This window comes from Mobula hypostoma, chromosome 8, assembly GCF_963921235.1.
Source record: "Mobula hypostoma chromosome 8, sMobHyp1.1, whole genome shotgun sequence".
Taxonomy (NCBI): Eukaryota; Metazoa; Chordata; class Chondrichthyes; order Myliobatiformes; family Myliobatidae; genus Mobula; species Mobula hypostoma.
The window spans coordinates 108,400,362-108,415,078 of NC_086104.1; the positions used below are offsets into that span (position 1 = coordinate 108,400,362).

The following is a 14,717-nucleotide window of genomic DNA, read 5'->3' on the forward strand; positions in this document are numbered from 1 at the left end:
TGTGATTATATGCCTATGACCAGTGGTGTACCACAGGAATTGGTACGGTGACACTTACCATTTGTGATATTGACTAATGATTTGCATATGAATGTAGGGATTATAATAGTAAGTTTGCACATCATACAAAAGGTAGTGATATTATTGATAGTTAGGAGATGGCCTTGGACCACAGAATATCTTGATCAGTTAATTGAAGTGAATAGAACAATGGAAAACAGAACTTAATCATGTTAAGTCTGAGCTGATGCACACACAACAAACAGTATGGCCCTAGGGAGTAGTTACTGAAGGACCTGGAAGGTGACAGAAATAGGTAGCTAAGGTGGTGAAGGTGGTATACAGGATACCTAACACAAGACAAAATACAAATGCAGAGAGGTTATGTTACTGCTTTATAAAATATTGGTTTGGCCACTTCTGGAGTAGTGGTGGATTTCTGGTCACCCCACTATAGGAAAGGATTGCCAAGGAGAGGATACAGAGGAGACTCACCAGAATGTTGCCTAGAAAATTTCACATGATGAATAATTTGATGTTACAGGTTTATTTTCTCTGGAGCAGAGGAGGCTGATGAGGAAACCGACTGAGAAACACAAAATAAGGAGCATAGGTAGGAGTTAATAGGAAATCTTTCCTCATAGTTGGGCTATCAAAAACGAGAGAGCACAAGTTTAAGGTAAGGAGGAACAGGCTTAGAAGGTGGCTGAGGAAAAAGATTTCATGCAGGGAGTGTCCGTAATATGTAACACACTACCTGACGTTACGAAGGAAGCCACGCTCATAACATTGATGCATCCAGACTTGGTGTTGGGTAATGGAGTCACTGTAGGTATGCAAGTAATTGCTGGTATGGACATCGTGGGCTATATGACTGAGTCTATACAATTGTAGGCACCTACAAACTTTCCTACCGCAATACTGAATGCTGGTACATAAATTATATGGATATGAATTTACAAGCCATGGATAGTTAGCTTGTAAATGATACTAAAATAGGTGGCATTATAGATAACATAGAAGATTGTGAAAAATTACAGGGGTATCTTAATCGACTAAATTGATATTTATTTTATTCTCACAACCACTGAGGTACAGTAAGAAACTTGTCTTGCATTCCATCCAAACAGTTTATTTCATTGCAGCACTACACTGAGGTAGTACATTATTGTGCAAAAGTTTTAGGCACCCTAGCTATAAAAATGTGCTTAAGTATTTTGCGCAATACTGAACAAGGTGAAACAATAACAAAATGAAGAATAAAGTGTTATAGTTACAGAGGAGGTGCAGTGTGGTAGATAATAGTCTTATAACAGCAGGATAGAAGATGTCCTTGGGCCAAGGTATGTGGGCTGAGGATTGGCAATTGACTCTCAATCCAGATAAATGTGAAGCATTGTGTTTTTGAGATGAGACCACAGTGGGACTTGTACAGTGAATGAGGAGTATTGTGGAACAGAGGTTCTGAGTTATGTGGGCATTGCTTGCTGAAAGCAGCCGCAAGACTAGATAGGGTTGTGAAAACAGTTGCCACCCATTTTAATTCCACACTATTCCCATTCCGATGGCCTCCTCCACTCTCGCGATGAGGTTACACTTAGGTTGGAGGAACAACATCTTATATTCCATCTGGGTAGCCTCCAACCTGATGGCATGAACATTGATTTCTCGAACCTCTGGTAATGGTCCCCCCACCTCTCCTTCACTATCCCCCTTTCCCTCTTTCAACTTAGCTCATTGCCTGCCCATCGCCTTCCTCTGGTGCTCCTCCCCCCATTCCTTCCCCCTTTTCTTTCTTCCATGGCCTTCTGTTCTCTCCTATTGGATTTCCCCCTTCTCCAGCCCTGTACCTCTTTCACCAATCAACTTCCCAGCTCCTTACTTCATCCCTCCCCCTCCCAGTTTCACCTACCACCTTGTGTTTCCCCTCCCCCACCTTTTAAATCTACTCCTCATCTTTTTTTCTCCAGTCCTACCAAGAGTCTCAGCCCAAAACATCAACTGTACTCTTTTCCATAGATGCTATCTGGCCTGCTGAGGTCCTCCAGCATTTTGTGTGTGTTGCTTGGATTTCCAGCATCTGCAGATTTTCTCTTGTTTGTGACTTGGCACACTGACATTCATTAGTTAGGGCACTGGGTACGGGAGTTGGGAAGTTATGTTGCAGTTAAGTTGGTGAGGCTGCACTTGGAGTATTGTGTACTGTTTTTAGCACCCTCATATTAAACTAGAAAGAGTACAGGGAAGATTTACCAGGACGTTGCTTGGACCTGGCGGAGATGGGGGCCTGACTTACAAGGAAAGGTTGCATAGATTAGGACCTTACTCCCTGGAAGACAAGAGATTCAGGGTGGCCTGATCAAGGCATGAGGAGTATAGACAGGGTAAAAGCACATAATCTTTTCTCCAGGAAGGGAGTGCTAAAAACAAGAGAGAGGCGAGAGATTTACAAGGAATATCAGGGGCAGCTTTTTCCACACAGAGAATGATGTACATTTGGAATGAGTTGCCAAAAATAGTGGTCCAGGCAGACACATTAGCATCATTTAAAAGCTATCTCGTTAAGTACAAGGAAATGAGAGAAGTAGAAAGCTAGGGGTGAAATGCAGGCAGATGGGACCTGTTTTACCGGGTAACACAGTTGGGCCAAAGGGCCTGATTCTATGCTGTTTGACTCTACAAAGTCACTGCTGTGATAACGGAAATGTCACTTTATGTACAGCAAATTCACACAACAACGTTATGTTGACCAAATGATATGATGAAGAGAAAAATAACACATCCACTTTCATCTAATCCAATCACTTAATAAAAAGTAGTAGTAGATATGCACTATTAAAAAATGAACAAGCTGCCTTCTCTATTGCCAATTATACTATATAAAAACACTTGATCAAAGCACAGGAAGGGAACAATATATAAAGAGCATAAACACGAGAGCATCTGCAGATGCTGGAAATCCAAAGCAACACACACACAAAATGCTGGAGGAACCCAGCTAGTTCAGACAACATCGATGAAATGAACAAACAGTCAATGTCTTGGGCCAAGACTCTTCAACAGGACTGGAAAGGAAGGGGGAGGACACCAGAATTAAAAGGAGAGGTGTGGGGCAGGAGGATAGCAAGAAGGTGATAGGTGAAGCCAGGTGTGTAGAAAAGGTAAAGGGCTGGAATGGAAGAAACCTGATAGTAAAGCAGAGTGGACCATAGGAGAAAGGGAAGGTGGAGGGGACTCAGGGAGAGGTGATAGGCAGGTGAGAAGAGGTAAGAGGTCAGAGTGGGAACAGAAGATTTTTTTTTAACCTGAAGGAGAAATCGATATTCATGCCAATTGGTTGGAGGCTACCCAGATGGAATATAAGGTGACCTTGAGGGTGACCACATCTTGACAGAAGAGGAGGCAATGGACCGACATGTCGGAACAGGAATGCCATGTTAAGACCATGTGGACGCTGCCAGTGTACAAGGGGACTGGAAATCGACAAGAATTGGACAAGGTATTTCACCAAACACAAGAATCAGTATCAATCTTGACCTTTAACACCAACATATGAAACATGGTATGTGCAATAAAGCAAAATGTAAAAACAAAGAGGAAATTGGTTACACAAAAGTAAAAATTCACAGTGACAGGGATTCTGGAGACTAAGTTACATCTCTGAATCAAATACTGTTCTCTTTTGAGAATTACTCAAAGTTGGTGTAGTGAAAGGAATACACAAATAACAACACTACCAACTGGATATGCAGGACACACTGCAGAAAATATTTTTTTTTAAACCTTTAGCCACTGTAATTAAAGGATCTTTGTACATGTATTTGCATGAACTATTTGTAAAAGACAAGGGGTTAATACTAGAAACATTGTTGAAAAAAATCATAAATGGTGTACTTACTGTGAAATTCACATCCTTGATTGAAAACTCAGTGTTTACTAGATTGTAAAATGTGACAGTAATCACATATTCCGTGTAGTTTAGATAACCAAGATGGAGTACAATTATTTCATCACAGAGCCGCTATAAAATAAAATAAAAACCCCAATTAGTCACATTCTCACAAAAAAACTGAAACACTGATGCAACTGTATTATTCAAAGAGGTTCAGGACAGTGCACATGACATACAGGTGTCCCCCGCTTTCCGAATGTTTTCTTCATGACATTTCACTTTTACAAAAGACCTACATTAGTACCTGTTTTCGTTAACCGAAAGAGGGTTTTCGCTTTTACGAAAAAAGACGCTTGCTTTAAACTTGCGTTTACCCCAATAAAGACTACCATGACCATGAAGCCTTGCGCGGGCAGGTTTGTGTGCATGCATGACATGTGAATGCGTGTATGTGCGAATGCGTGACGTGCACATGTGTTTACGTGCCAATTTTTTTTGACAAATCAATTTTGGCTTAAACTTCCCGATTCTGTTAAGTGAAACTATACTGTACATAAATTATTTCTACTTTATATAGGCTGTGTATTTATCATACCATTCCTGCTTTTACTATGTGTTAGTGTTATTTTCGGTTTTATGTGCTATTTGGTATGATTTGGTAGGTTATTTTTTGGGTCTGGGAACGCTCAAAAAATTTTCCCTTATAAATTAATGGTAATTGCTTCTTCGCTTTACGCCAGTTCGGCTTACGAATGGTTTCATAGTAACGCTCAACCTTTGGATAGCGGAGGAAACCTGTATTACACTTGATGTACACATCCTGTCAAAATTTCTGGCTATATTTATGTTTAAATATAATATTAAAAGATGTTTATGTTTATGAAGCTTGGGCTGTAAACATTTACATCCATACAAATACAAATTCTGTCAGTAATGGAATGACTAAGAAAACCGAAGTTCTTAAAATGGTGGAAACCTGAAATGCAGGAAATGCTGGAAACAGTAGACAAGCATCGTCTACACGATAAAGTCTGCAGATGCTGAAACTCCAGAGCAGAACACACACAAAGTGCTGGAGGAACTCAGCAGGTCAGGCAGCGTCTATAGAAATGAACAAAGAGTCAACATTTCAGGCCTAGACCCTTTTTTAGAACTGCAAGTCGGGAAGAAGGGTTTTGGTCTGAAACATCGAATATCTAACCAATGCTGGAGGAACTCAGCATGCTAAGCAGCATCTATGGAAAAGAGTACAATTGACATTTGGGATGAGACTGGAGGGAAAAAAGACAAGGAGTAGATTTAAAAGTTGGGGGAGGGAAGAGAGAGACACAAAGTAACAGGTGAAACCTCAAGGGGGAGGGATGAAATAAAGAACTGGAAAGTTGGTGAGAGAGATACAGGGCTGGAAAAGGGGAAGTCCAATAGGAGAGAACAGAAGGCCATGGGGAGGAGCACCAGAGGGAGACAGATGCTGCCTGGCCTGCTGAGTTCCTCTAGCATTTTGTGTGTGTTGCTTGGATTTCCAGCATCTGCAAATTTTCTCTTGGTTGTGAACATTGAATATCTATTCGTTTCTATTGATGCTGCTTGATCTGCTAAGTTCTTCCAGCATTTTGCATGTGTTGATAAGCATTATCTGTTGGGGATAAAAAAAAAGAGTTGTGGGCTGCATGGTGGTATAGTTCAAATCCCAACTCTACGTGACTGCCAGTTTTTAACCCATGCTAACACACTTCCTCCAATCCCTTAACTTCATTTATCTCCAGCCTTTTATGTGGCCCCTTGTCAAATACCTCTTAGAAATCTAAGACATCTGAATAGGGTTCCACTCCATCAAATATCACATTCTTTAAAGAACTCATTCAAATTTGTCAGACAAGATTTACTTGGCATAAAACTATCGTAAATAGCTTTGACTATATTCAGCTTTACTAAATCATTAGTTATTTCATCTTGCCTAAAATAGATGTTCAAGTTCAAAGTAAATTTATTATCAAAATACATGTATGTCACCAGATACAACCCTGGGATTTATTTTCTTGCGGGTATACTCAATAAATTCATAATAGAATCAATGAAAGACCACATCAACTTGGGCCTTCAACCAGTGCGCAAAAGACAGCAAACTGTGCAAATACAAAAAGAAATACTACTACTACTACTAATAATAATAAATAAATGAGTAATAAATATCGAGAACATGAGAGGAAGAGTCCTTGAAAGTGAGTCCATAGGTTGTGGGAACATTTCAATGATGAAATGGAGTTGAGTGAAGTTATCCCCCAACATTCAAAAGCCTGATGGTTGAGTGGTAATAACTGTTCCTGACCCTGGTGGTTTGAATTATCTGGCCTCTAATTCCCTGCCTTCTCTTCCTGCATTTTGAACAAGGGAATCATACTCACCTTCAGACAGCCTGCTAGAATTGAGTGAGTTCTGAAACATTTCACTTCCTGAATTCACTGTCTTTCCAAAGAAGCTGCGTGATCAGCTTGCTGTTATAAGATTATCTGTCGTTTATTTTTAATTTTCATATTCAAGGTACAAAGAATGATGTGGAAGATGGGATTGTTTAAAGCCCCTTCCTGCAGTTACAGTACAGCAATGGGAGTTACAGAGCCTCACAGTTACAGTTCAGTGATGGGAGTTTCAGAGCCCCACAGTACTGCACAGGGGTTTTAAACTGGAGGGGCAGAGAGATAAGAACCACAGAGCCAGAACAGTTAGTGGAGAGGTTACAGAGACACATTGTTAAGACCTTTGACAAAGTCAGGAATCAAAAAGTTGAGCACAGTGCAACTATTATCCTGAGCTGCGTATATTTCAATGCAAGAAATATCGTAGGAAAGGCAGATGAGCTCAGGGCATAAATCAACACCTGGATTTATGGTATTGTAGCCATTAGCGAGGCTTGGTTCTAGGAGGGACAGGACTGGCAGCTCAGTATTCTGGGTTTCCATTGTTTTGGACAAGACAAAGTGGTAGGGATTAAAGGAGGGGTAGCATTACTAGTCAAGGAAAAATGTCAAGGTAGTGCTCAGTCAGGACAGACTGGAGAATTCATCTAGTGAGGTGTTGTGGGTGAAATTGAGGGATAAGAAAGGTGTTAATGAGGCTATATTACAGATCATCCAACAGTCCGAGGGATTTGGAGGAACAAATTTGTAAAGAGAGATTGCAGACTGTTGCAAGAAACATAAGGTTGTTATAGTAGGTGATTTTAACTTTCCATATATTGACTGGGACTCTCATAATGTCAAAGGACTAGATGGGATAGAGTTTGTCAAATATGTTCAGGAACGTTTTCTTAACCAGTACATAGTAGTCCCAACAAGAGAGTGTATGATACATGATCTGCTATAAAGGAATAAGGCAGGGCAGATGACAGAAGTTTGTGTAGGTGAACGCTCTGCATCTGGTCATCACAATGCTATTAGTTTCAAAGTAAATATGAGAAAAGATAGGTCTGGTCTGCAGGTTGAGATTCTAAACTGAAGAAAGACCAATTTTGAAGGTATCAGAAAAGATCTGGAAAGTGTGGTTTGACAAGTTGTTTTCTGGCAAAGGTGTACTTGGTGAGTGGGAGGCCTTCAAAAGTGAAATTTTGAGAGTACAAAGTGCCTGTCAGAATAAAAGGTAAAAATAACAAGTGTAGGGAATCCTGATTTTTAAGAGCTATTGAGGCCCTAGTTAAGAAGAACAAAGAAGTGTATTTGTATTATAGGTCCAGGTAAGTAGGAAGAAATGGGGCGCTTATGGAGTACAAGAAATGCAAGAGAGCACTTAAGAAAGAAATCAAGAGGGCTCAATTAAGGCATGAGATTGCTTTAGCAGACAGAGTGAAGGAGAATCCCAAGGGATTTACAGATATGTTCAGAGCAAAAGGATTACAAGGGACAAAATTGGTCCTCTGGAAAATCAGAATAGTAATCCTTGTGTGGAGCCAAGAGAGATGGGGGAGATCGTAAATAAATTTCTGCATCTATGTTTACTTAAAGTAAGGCAAAACAGCATCAACTTCATAGACTGTATACAAAGGTTAATGGATTATCAAAGTCTACAACTCTAAAATTCTTCAATTCTCCAGGTAGCCATGAAACCAAGAAAGAAAAGAAAGGCAGCACGATTATCAACCCCCAAATCCCACCTCCCCTCAAATAAAAAATAAACACAAAACTGGCATATCAACCCCCCCCCCCAAAATCCTTCCTCTTGCACAAAAAAAAGAACAAAATGGATCAGGCACATGGACCCCTGAGTCCCTCTTCCCGCACAAAAAAACAAACAATAACTGATCAGGCACATCAACCCCCAAATTCCCCTCCCCACACAAAAAATCGAGACGATCAGGTGAAAAAATACAGAATATAAAACTATAAGACTGAAAGAAAAGAGTCTATAGTCAAAGTCCACATCCAAAACGCAGAAAACCCTTGGGCAACACTCTGGGTGCAGCAGCAGTCTCTTCCCTCTCTGGTAAAGAGCAACCAATCAAAAGGCAAGCAGCCAGTGCTCCTATTACAGAGGATGAGTTGTTTGCTGTCTTGAGGCAAATTAGGGTGGATAAATCGCCAGAGCTTGACAAGGTGTTCCCTCAGACACTGCGGGAGACAAGTGCAGAAATTGCTGGGGCCCTAATAGAGATATTTAAATCATCCTTAGCGACAGGCGAGGTGTGGGAAGATTGGAGGATAGCCAATGTTGTTCCGCCATTTAAGAAAGGCTCTAAAAATAAACCATGAAGTTATAGGCTGGTGAGCCCAACATCAGTAGTGGGAAGGTTACTGGAAGGTATTCTAAGGGACCAGATATATGAGCATTTGGATAGACATGGACTGATTGAGGATGGTCAGCATGGCTTCGTGCGTGGTAGGTCGTGTTTAATCGATTTTATAGAGGTTTTGAGAAAGTTATCAGGGAAGTTGATGAAGGCGAGACAATGACAAGGTCCCGCATGGGAGATTGGTCAAGAAGGTTCAGTCACTTGGCATTAAAGCTGAGGTTGTGAGATGGATTAGACATTGGCTTTGTGGGAGAAGCCAGAGAGCGGTAGTGGATGGTTGCCTCTGTGACTGGAGGCCTATGATGAGTGGAGTTCCACAGGCATCACTGCTGGGTCCATTGTTGTTTATCATTTATATCAACAATTTGGATGATAATGTGGTTAATTGGATCAGCAAATTTGTAGAAGACATCAAGATTGGGGGTGTAGTGGACATCACAGAAGACTATCATAGCTTCAGCAGGATCTGGACCAGCTGGAAAAATGGGCTGAAAAATGGCAGATGGAACTTGACGCAGACAAGTACGAGGTGTTGTACTTTGGTAGGACCAACCAGGGTAGGTCTTACATAGTGAATGGCAGGGCACTGAGGAATGAGGTAGAACAAAGGGCTGTGGGAATACAGGTCCATAATTAATTGAAAATGGCATCACAGGTTGATAGGGTCGTAAAGAAACTTTTGGCACATTGGCCTTCATAAATCAAAGTATTGCATACAGGAGATGGGATGTCATGTTGAAGTTATACAGACATTGATGGGGCCTAATATGTAGTATTGTGTGCAGTTTTGGTCACAAACCTACAGGAAAGATCGAAATAAGGTTGAAAGAGTACAGAGAAAATTTACAGGGATGTTGCCGGGTCTTTAGGACCCGAGTTAGATGTTAAGATTGAATAGGTTAGGACTTTATTCCTTGGAACATAGAAGATTAAAAGGTGATTTGATAGAGGTATACAAAATTATGAGCGGTTTAGATACAGTAAATGCAAACAGGTTTTTTTCCACCTGGGTTGGGTGGGACTACAACTAGAGATCATGGATTAAGGGTGAAAGGTGAAAAGTTTAAGGGGAACATGAGGGGAAACTTATCTCAGAGGATTGTGAGTGTGGAATGAGCTGCCAGTGCAAGTGGAGCATGCGAGCTCGATTTCAAAGTTGAAAAGAAGTTTGGATAGGTACATGGATGGTCGGAGTATGGAGGCCTATGAGAATAGGCAGTTTAAATGGGCCTGTTTCTGTTCTATACTTTTTTTTCTACAACTCTATGACCCTTTGATTCTAACTGAACATGTGAAAAACCAACAATGGTAAGTGTAATCAAATCAAAATACAGTGCACAGAGCTTCAAAGTAAACTGAAGCAGTATTAGAAAACTCAACAGGGACCTCAAGTGGGCCAGTGACAATCCTCCTGGGGAAACATCCCGTACATTGGACAGACTTCTGAGACAGCATCACCATCTTGCAGGTGGGTTTGCTAGCATGGCTCGCGAGGGTTTAAACTAATTTGCGAGGGGGATGGGACCCAGAGCGACAGAGCAGTGAAAGAAGTGCATGGAGTAAAGCCAGATCTAACATACAGAGAGGGTTTAAGGAAAGAGAAGCAGAATAAACGGTGTAAAGACAGTAAGGTAGAAGGGCTGAAATGTCTGTACCTCAATGCAAGAAGCATCAGGAACAAAGATGATGAACTGAGAGCTTGGATACATACATGGAATTATGACATAGTGGCCATTACAGAGACTTGGCTGGCACCAGGGCAGGAATGGATTCTCAATATTCCTGGATTTCAGTGCTTTAAAAGGGATAGAGAGGGCGGGAAAAGGGGAGGAGGGGTGGCGTTACTGGTCAGGGATACTATTACAGCTACAGAAAGGGTGGGTAATGTAGCAGGATCCTCTTTTGAGTCAATATGGGTGGAAGTCAGGAACAGGAAGGGAGCAGTTCCTCTATTAGGGGTATTCTATAGGCCCCCTGGTAGCAGCAGAGATACAGAGGAGCAGATTGGGAGGCAGAATTTGGAAAGGTGCAAAAATAACAGGGTTGTTATCATGGGTGACTTTAACTTTTCTAATATTGATTGACACCTGATTAGTTCCAAGGGTTTAGATGGGGCAGAGTTTGTTAAGTGTGTCCAGGATGGATTCCTGTCACAGTATGTGGACAGGCCAACCAGGGGGAATGCCATACTAGATCTAGTACTAGGTAATGAACCAGGTCAGGTCACAGATCTCTCAATGGGTGAGCATCTGGCGGACAGTGACCACCACTCCCTGGCCTTTAGCATTATCATGGAAAAGGATAGAATCAGAGAGGACAGGAAAATTTTTAACTGGGGAAAGGCAAATTATGAGGCTATAAGGCTAGAACTTGCAGGTGTGAATTGAGATCATGTTTTTGCAGGGAAATGTACTATGGACATGTAGTCGATGTTTGGAGATCTCTTGCAGGATGTTAGGGATAAATTTGTCCCAGCGAGGAAGATAAAGAATGGCAAGGTGAAGGAACCATGGGTGACAAGTGAGGTGGAAAATCTAGTCAGGGTGGAAGAAGGCAGCATACATGAGGTTTAGGAAGCAAGGATCAGATGGGTCTATTGAGGAATATAGAGAAGCAAGAAAGGAGCTTAAGAAGGGGCTGAGAAGAGCAAGAAAAGGGCATGAGAAGGCCTTGGCGAGTAGGGTAAAGGAAAACCCCAAGGCATTCTTCAATTATGTGAAGAAAAAAAGGATGACAGGAGTGAAGGTAGAACCGATTAGAGATAAAGGTGGGAAGATGTGCCTGGAGGCTGTGGAAGTGAGCGAGGTCCTCAATGAATACTTCTCTTCGGTATTCACCAATGAGAGGGAACTTGATGATGGTGAGGACAATATGAGTGAGGTTGATGTTCTGGAGCATGTTGATATTAAGGGAGAGGAGGTATTGGAGTTGTTAAAATACATTAGGACGGATAAGTCCCCGGGGCCTGACGGAATATTCCTCAGGGTGCTCCATGAGGCGAGGGAAGAGATTGCTGAGCCTCTGGCCAGGATCTTTAAGTCCTCGTTGTCCATGGGAATGGTAAAGGAGGATTGGAGGGAGGCGAATGCTGTCCCCTTGTTCAAAAAAGCTAGTAGGGATAGTCCGGGACCAGTGAGCCTTATGTCTGTGGTGGGAAAGCTGTTGGAAAAGATTCTTAGAGATAGGATCTCTGGGCATTTAGAGAATCATGGTCTGATCAGGGACAGTCAGCATGGCTTTGTGAAGGGCAGATCATGTCAAACAAGCCTGAAAGAGCTCTTTGAGGAGGTGACCAGGCATATAGATGAGGGTAGTGCAGTGGATGTGATCTATATGGATTTTAGTAAGGTATTTGACAAGGTTCCACACGGTAGGCTTATTCAGAAAGTTGGAAGGCATGGGATCCAGGGAGGTTTGGCCAGGTCGATTCAGAGTTGGCTTGCCTGCAGAAGGCAAAGGGTGATGGTGGAGGGAGTACATTCAGATTGGAGGATTGTGACTAGTGGTGTCCCACAAGGATCTGTTCTGGGATCTCTACTTTTCGTGATTTTTATTAACGACCTGGATGTGGGGGTAGAAGGGTGGGTTGGCAAGATTGCAGACGACACAAAGGTTGGTGGTGTTGTAGATAGTATAGAGGATTGTCAAAGATTGCAGAGAGACATTGATAGGATGCAGGAGTGGGTTGAGAAGTGGCAGATGGAGTTCAACCCGGAGAAGTGTGAGGTGATACACTTTGGAAGGACAAACTCCAAGGCAGAGTACAAAGTAAATGGCAGGATACTTGGTAGTGTGGAGGAGCAGAGGGATCTCGGGGTACATGTCCACAGATCCCTGAAAGTTGCCTCACAGGTGGATAGGGTAGCTAAGAAAGATTATGGGGTGTTAGCTTTCATAAGTCGAGGGATAGAGTTTAAGAGTCGCGATGTAATGATGCAGCTCTATAAAACTCTGGTTAGGCCACACTTGGAGTACTGTGTCCAGTTCTGGTCACCTCACTATAGGAAGGATGTGGAAGCATTGGAAAGGGTACAGAGGAGATTTACCAGGATGCTGCCTGGTTTAGGAAGTATGCATTATGATCAGAGATTAAGGGAGCTAGGGCTTTACTCTTTGGAGAGAAGGAGGATAAGAGGAGACATGATAGAGGTGTACAAGATAATAAGAGGAATAGATAGAGTGGATAGCCAGCGCCTCTTCCCCAGGGCACCACAGCTCACTGCAAGAGGACATGGCTTTAAGGTAAGGGGTGGGAAGTTCAAGGGGGATATTAGAGGAAGGTCTTTTACTCAGAGAGTGGTTGGTGCGTGGAGTGCACTGCCTGAGTCAGTGGTGGAGGCAGATACACTAGTGAAGTTTAAGAGACTACTAGACAGGTATATGGAGGAATTTAAGGTGGGGGCTTATATGGGAGGCAGTGTCTGAGGGTCGGCATAACATTGTGGGCTAAAGGACCTGTACTGTGCTGTACTATTCTATTTTTTATTTGTATATCCAAGATCCCAAGAATTACAGCATGAACATGACATGAACTCTACAGTGACTCAAGTGAAGGTGACGGTGATGAAATAATAGGATTGGCAGCCATGTCACAAACTGCTCCAACAAAGACCAAGGAAGTAAAGACACACAGGACTGAAGATGGAACTTTTGAAAGGAGACAGATGGTCTTTCATCAACCACCTTATCAATTCAATTTATCAAAATTCATAAATTATCCAAAGAAATTCAACATTCTAAAAAAACAAAGTTTAAAGATGTGGGCTGAAATTAAATACATTAAGAACATATACATATTGCACCCATATGATGGCACCTAAATTTTGGCTATTGTGTTGTCTTAGCAGATCAGACAGTTGCCATGTAGAGCTGATGACAAAATGGGAGATGATAAACAAAACATACAAGGTGGTAGGGAAGTTAATAAGGGGTGGTTAGAAAGATCAGAACCCAATATGGGCCAATTGGAGGAAAGTAGACAATGGCAAGCAAAAAATTTCTGAGGATGTTTCGAAATAAGAAGGGCCCTTCAGAATAGCTTGGTTAATTTCCTCAGGTGTTCCAGGAATAAATGAAGACAATATAAAGGACTCCACATGTGGTTTCTTGAAGTCAACTTTTATGGATGACTTGAAACCAGACATTGCCAAAATGATGAAACTGACAAAAACAAATTGGAGTGACATTAGTTTTCCATATAGTGAGCTAGTGCAAGCCACCAAACAAGAAATGTCAAAATCCAAATAAAATCATTACAGTCACCTGTTGACCAACAGCCAACGACCATGGGTCAACAGTCATTGGTTACTGGTCAACATCCACAGTTGCTGCAGGGATTGGAATTGGAATTCACTGAGTGCAGTCCAGCAATCTCAGTCTGAGCCACATCTCCAAGGCCAATGCCCCACAACTAGATGCCACTTGCAGTAAAGAAGGAAATTGGGCTAGACGTTTTTGGCATAGGAAGCAAGATGGACAACAGAAACAAGCTCAACAAGTTCAGTCCTCTCCCTCACATGTCAGGAGACCCAGATCTGATGACAAGATTCTTAATAAGCAATTTCAGATGTTTTAGACGTATTGTCCAATTCAAAAAATGACTTAAGCCCTTTCCTACAGCCTTTACTTGCTTTGATAGAAAAAAGAACAGATGACTTACATGTGAAATGACTATTTGGAAATGAATATGCTGAATTCTTATTGGACATGGAGGACTATGATGACTATTACTAAGCCAAGATACTAACACATTATGAAGATGCAAATTATTATAAAGATCCACGTTTACTGAACCCAAATCTGACTCTGGACACCGATGGTTCCTCAGCAACTGATGGAGGAATTCAAGTGGCTATTTGGACCGCTGTTTCTAAAACTGAAGTGCTGGTATCAGGAAGCATGACTCCTGATACCTCTGTGCAATAGACAGAACTGAAAGCTTTGACTGAAGTCTATAAGTTGGCAGAAGGAAGATCAGCTATTATCTACACTGATTCTCAATATGCTTTTTGAGTTTTTCATGATTTTGGAAACTTTTGGAAG

The 14,717-nt window shown here is 41.7% G+C and overlaps 1 protein-coding gene across 2 annotated transcripts in view; it reads right to left on the bottom strand.

The window, feature by feature from the left end:
* Positions 1 to 14,717, bottom strand: part of tmem181 (transmembrane protein 181) — a 142,024-nt gene that overhangs the window by 82,717 nt on the left and 44,590 nt on the right. For both annotated transcript variants that reach the window (XM_063056587.1, XM_063056588.1), the window contains exon 6: positions 3,899 to 4,021. In XM_063056587.1, coding sequence (XP_062912657.1) covers positions 3,899 to 4,021 — 123 coding nt within the window. The remainder of the gene's footprint in view (positions 1 to 3,898; positions 4,022 to 14,717) is intronic.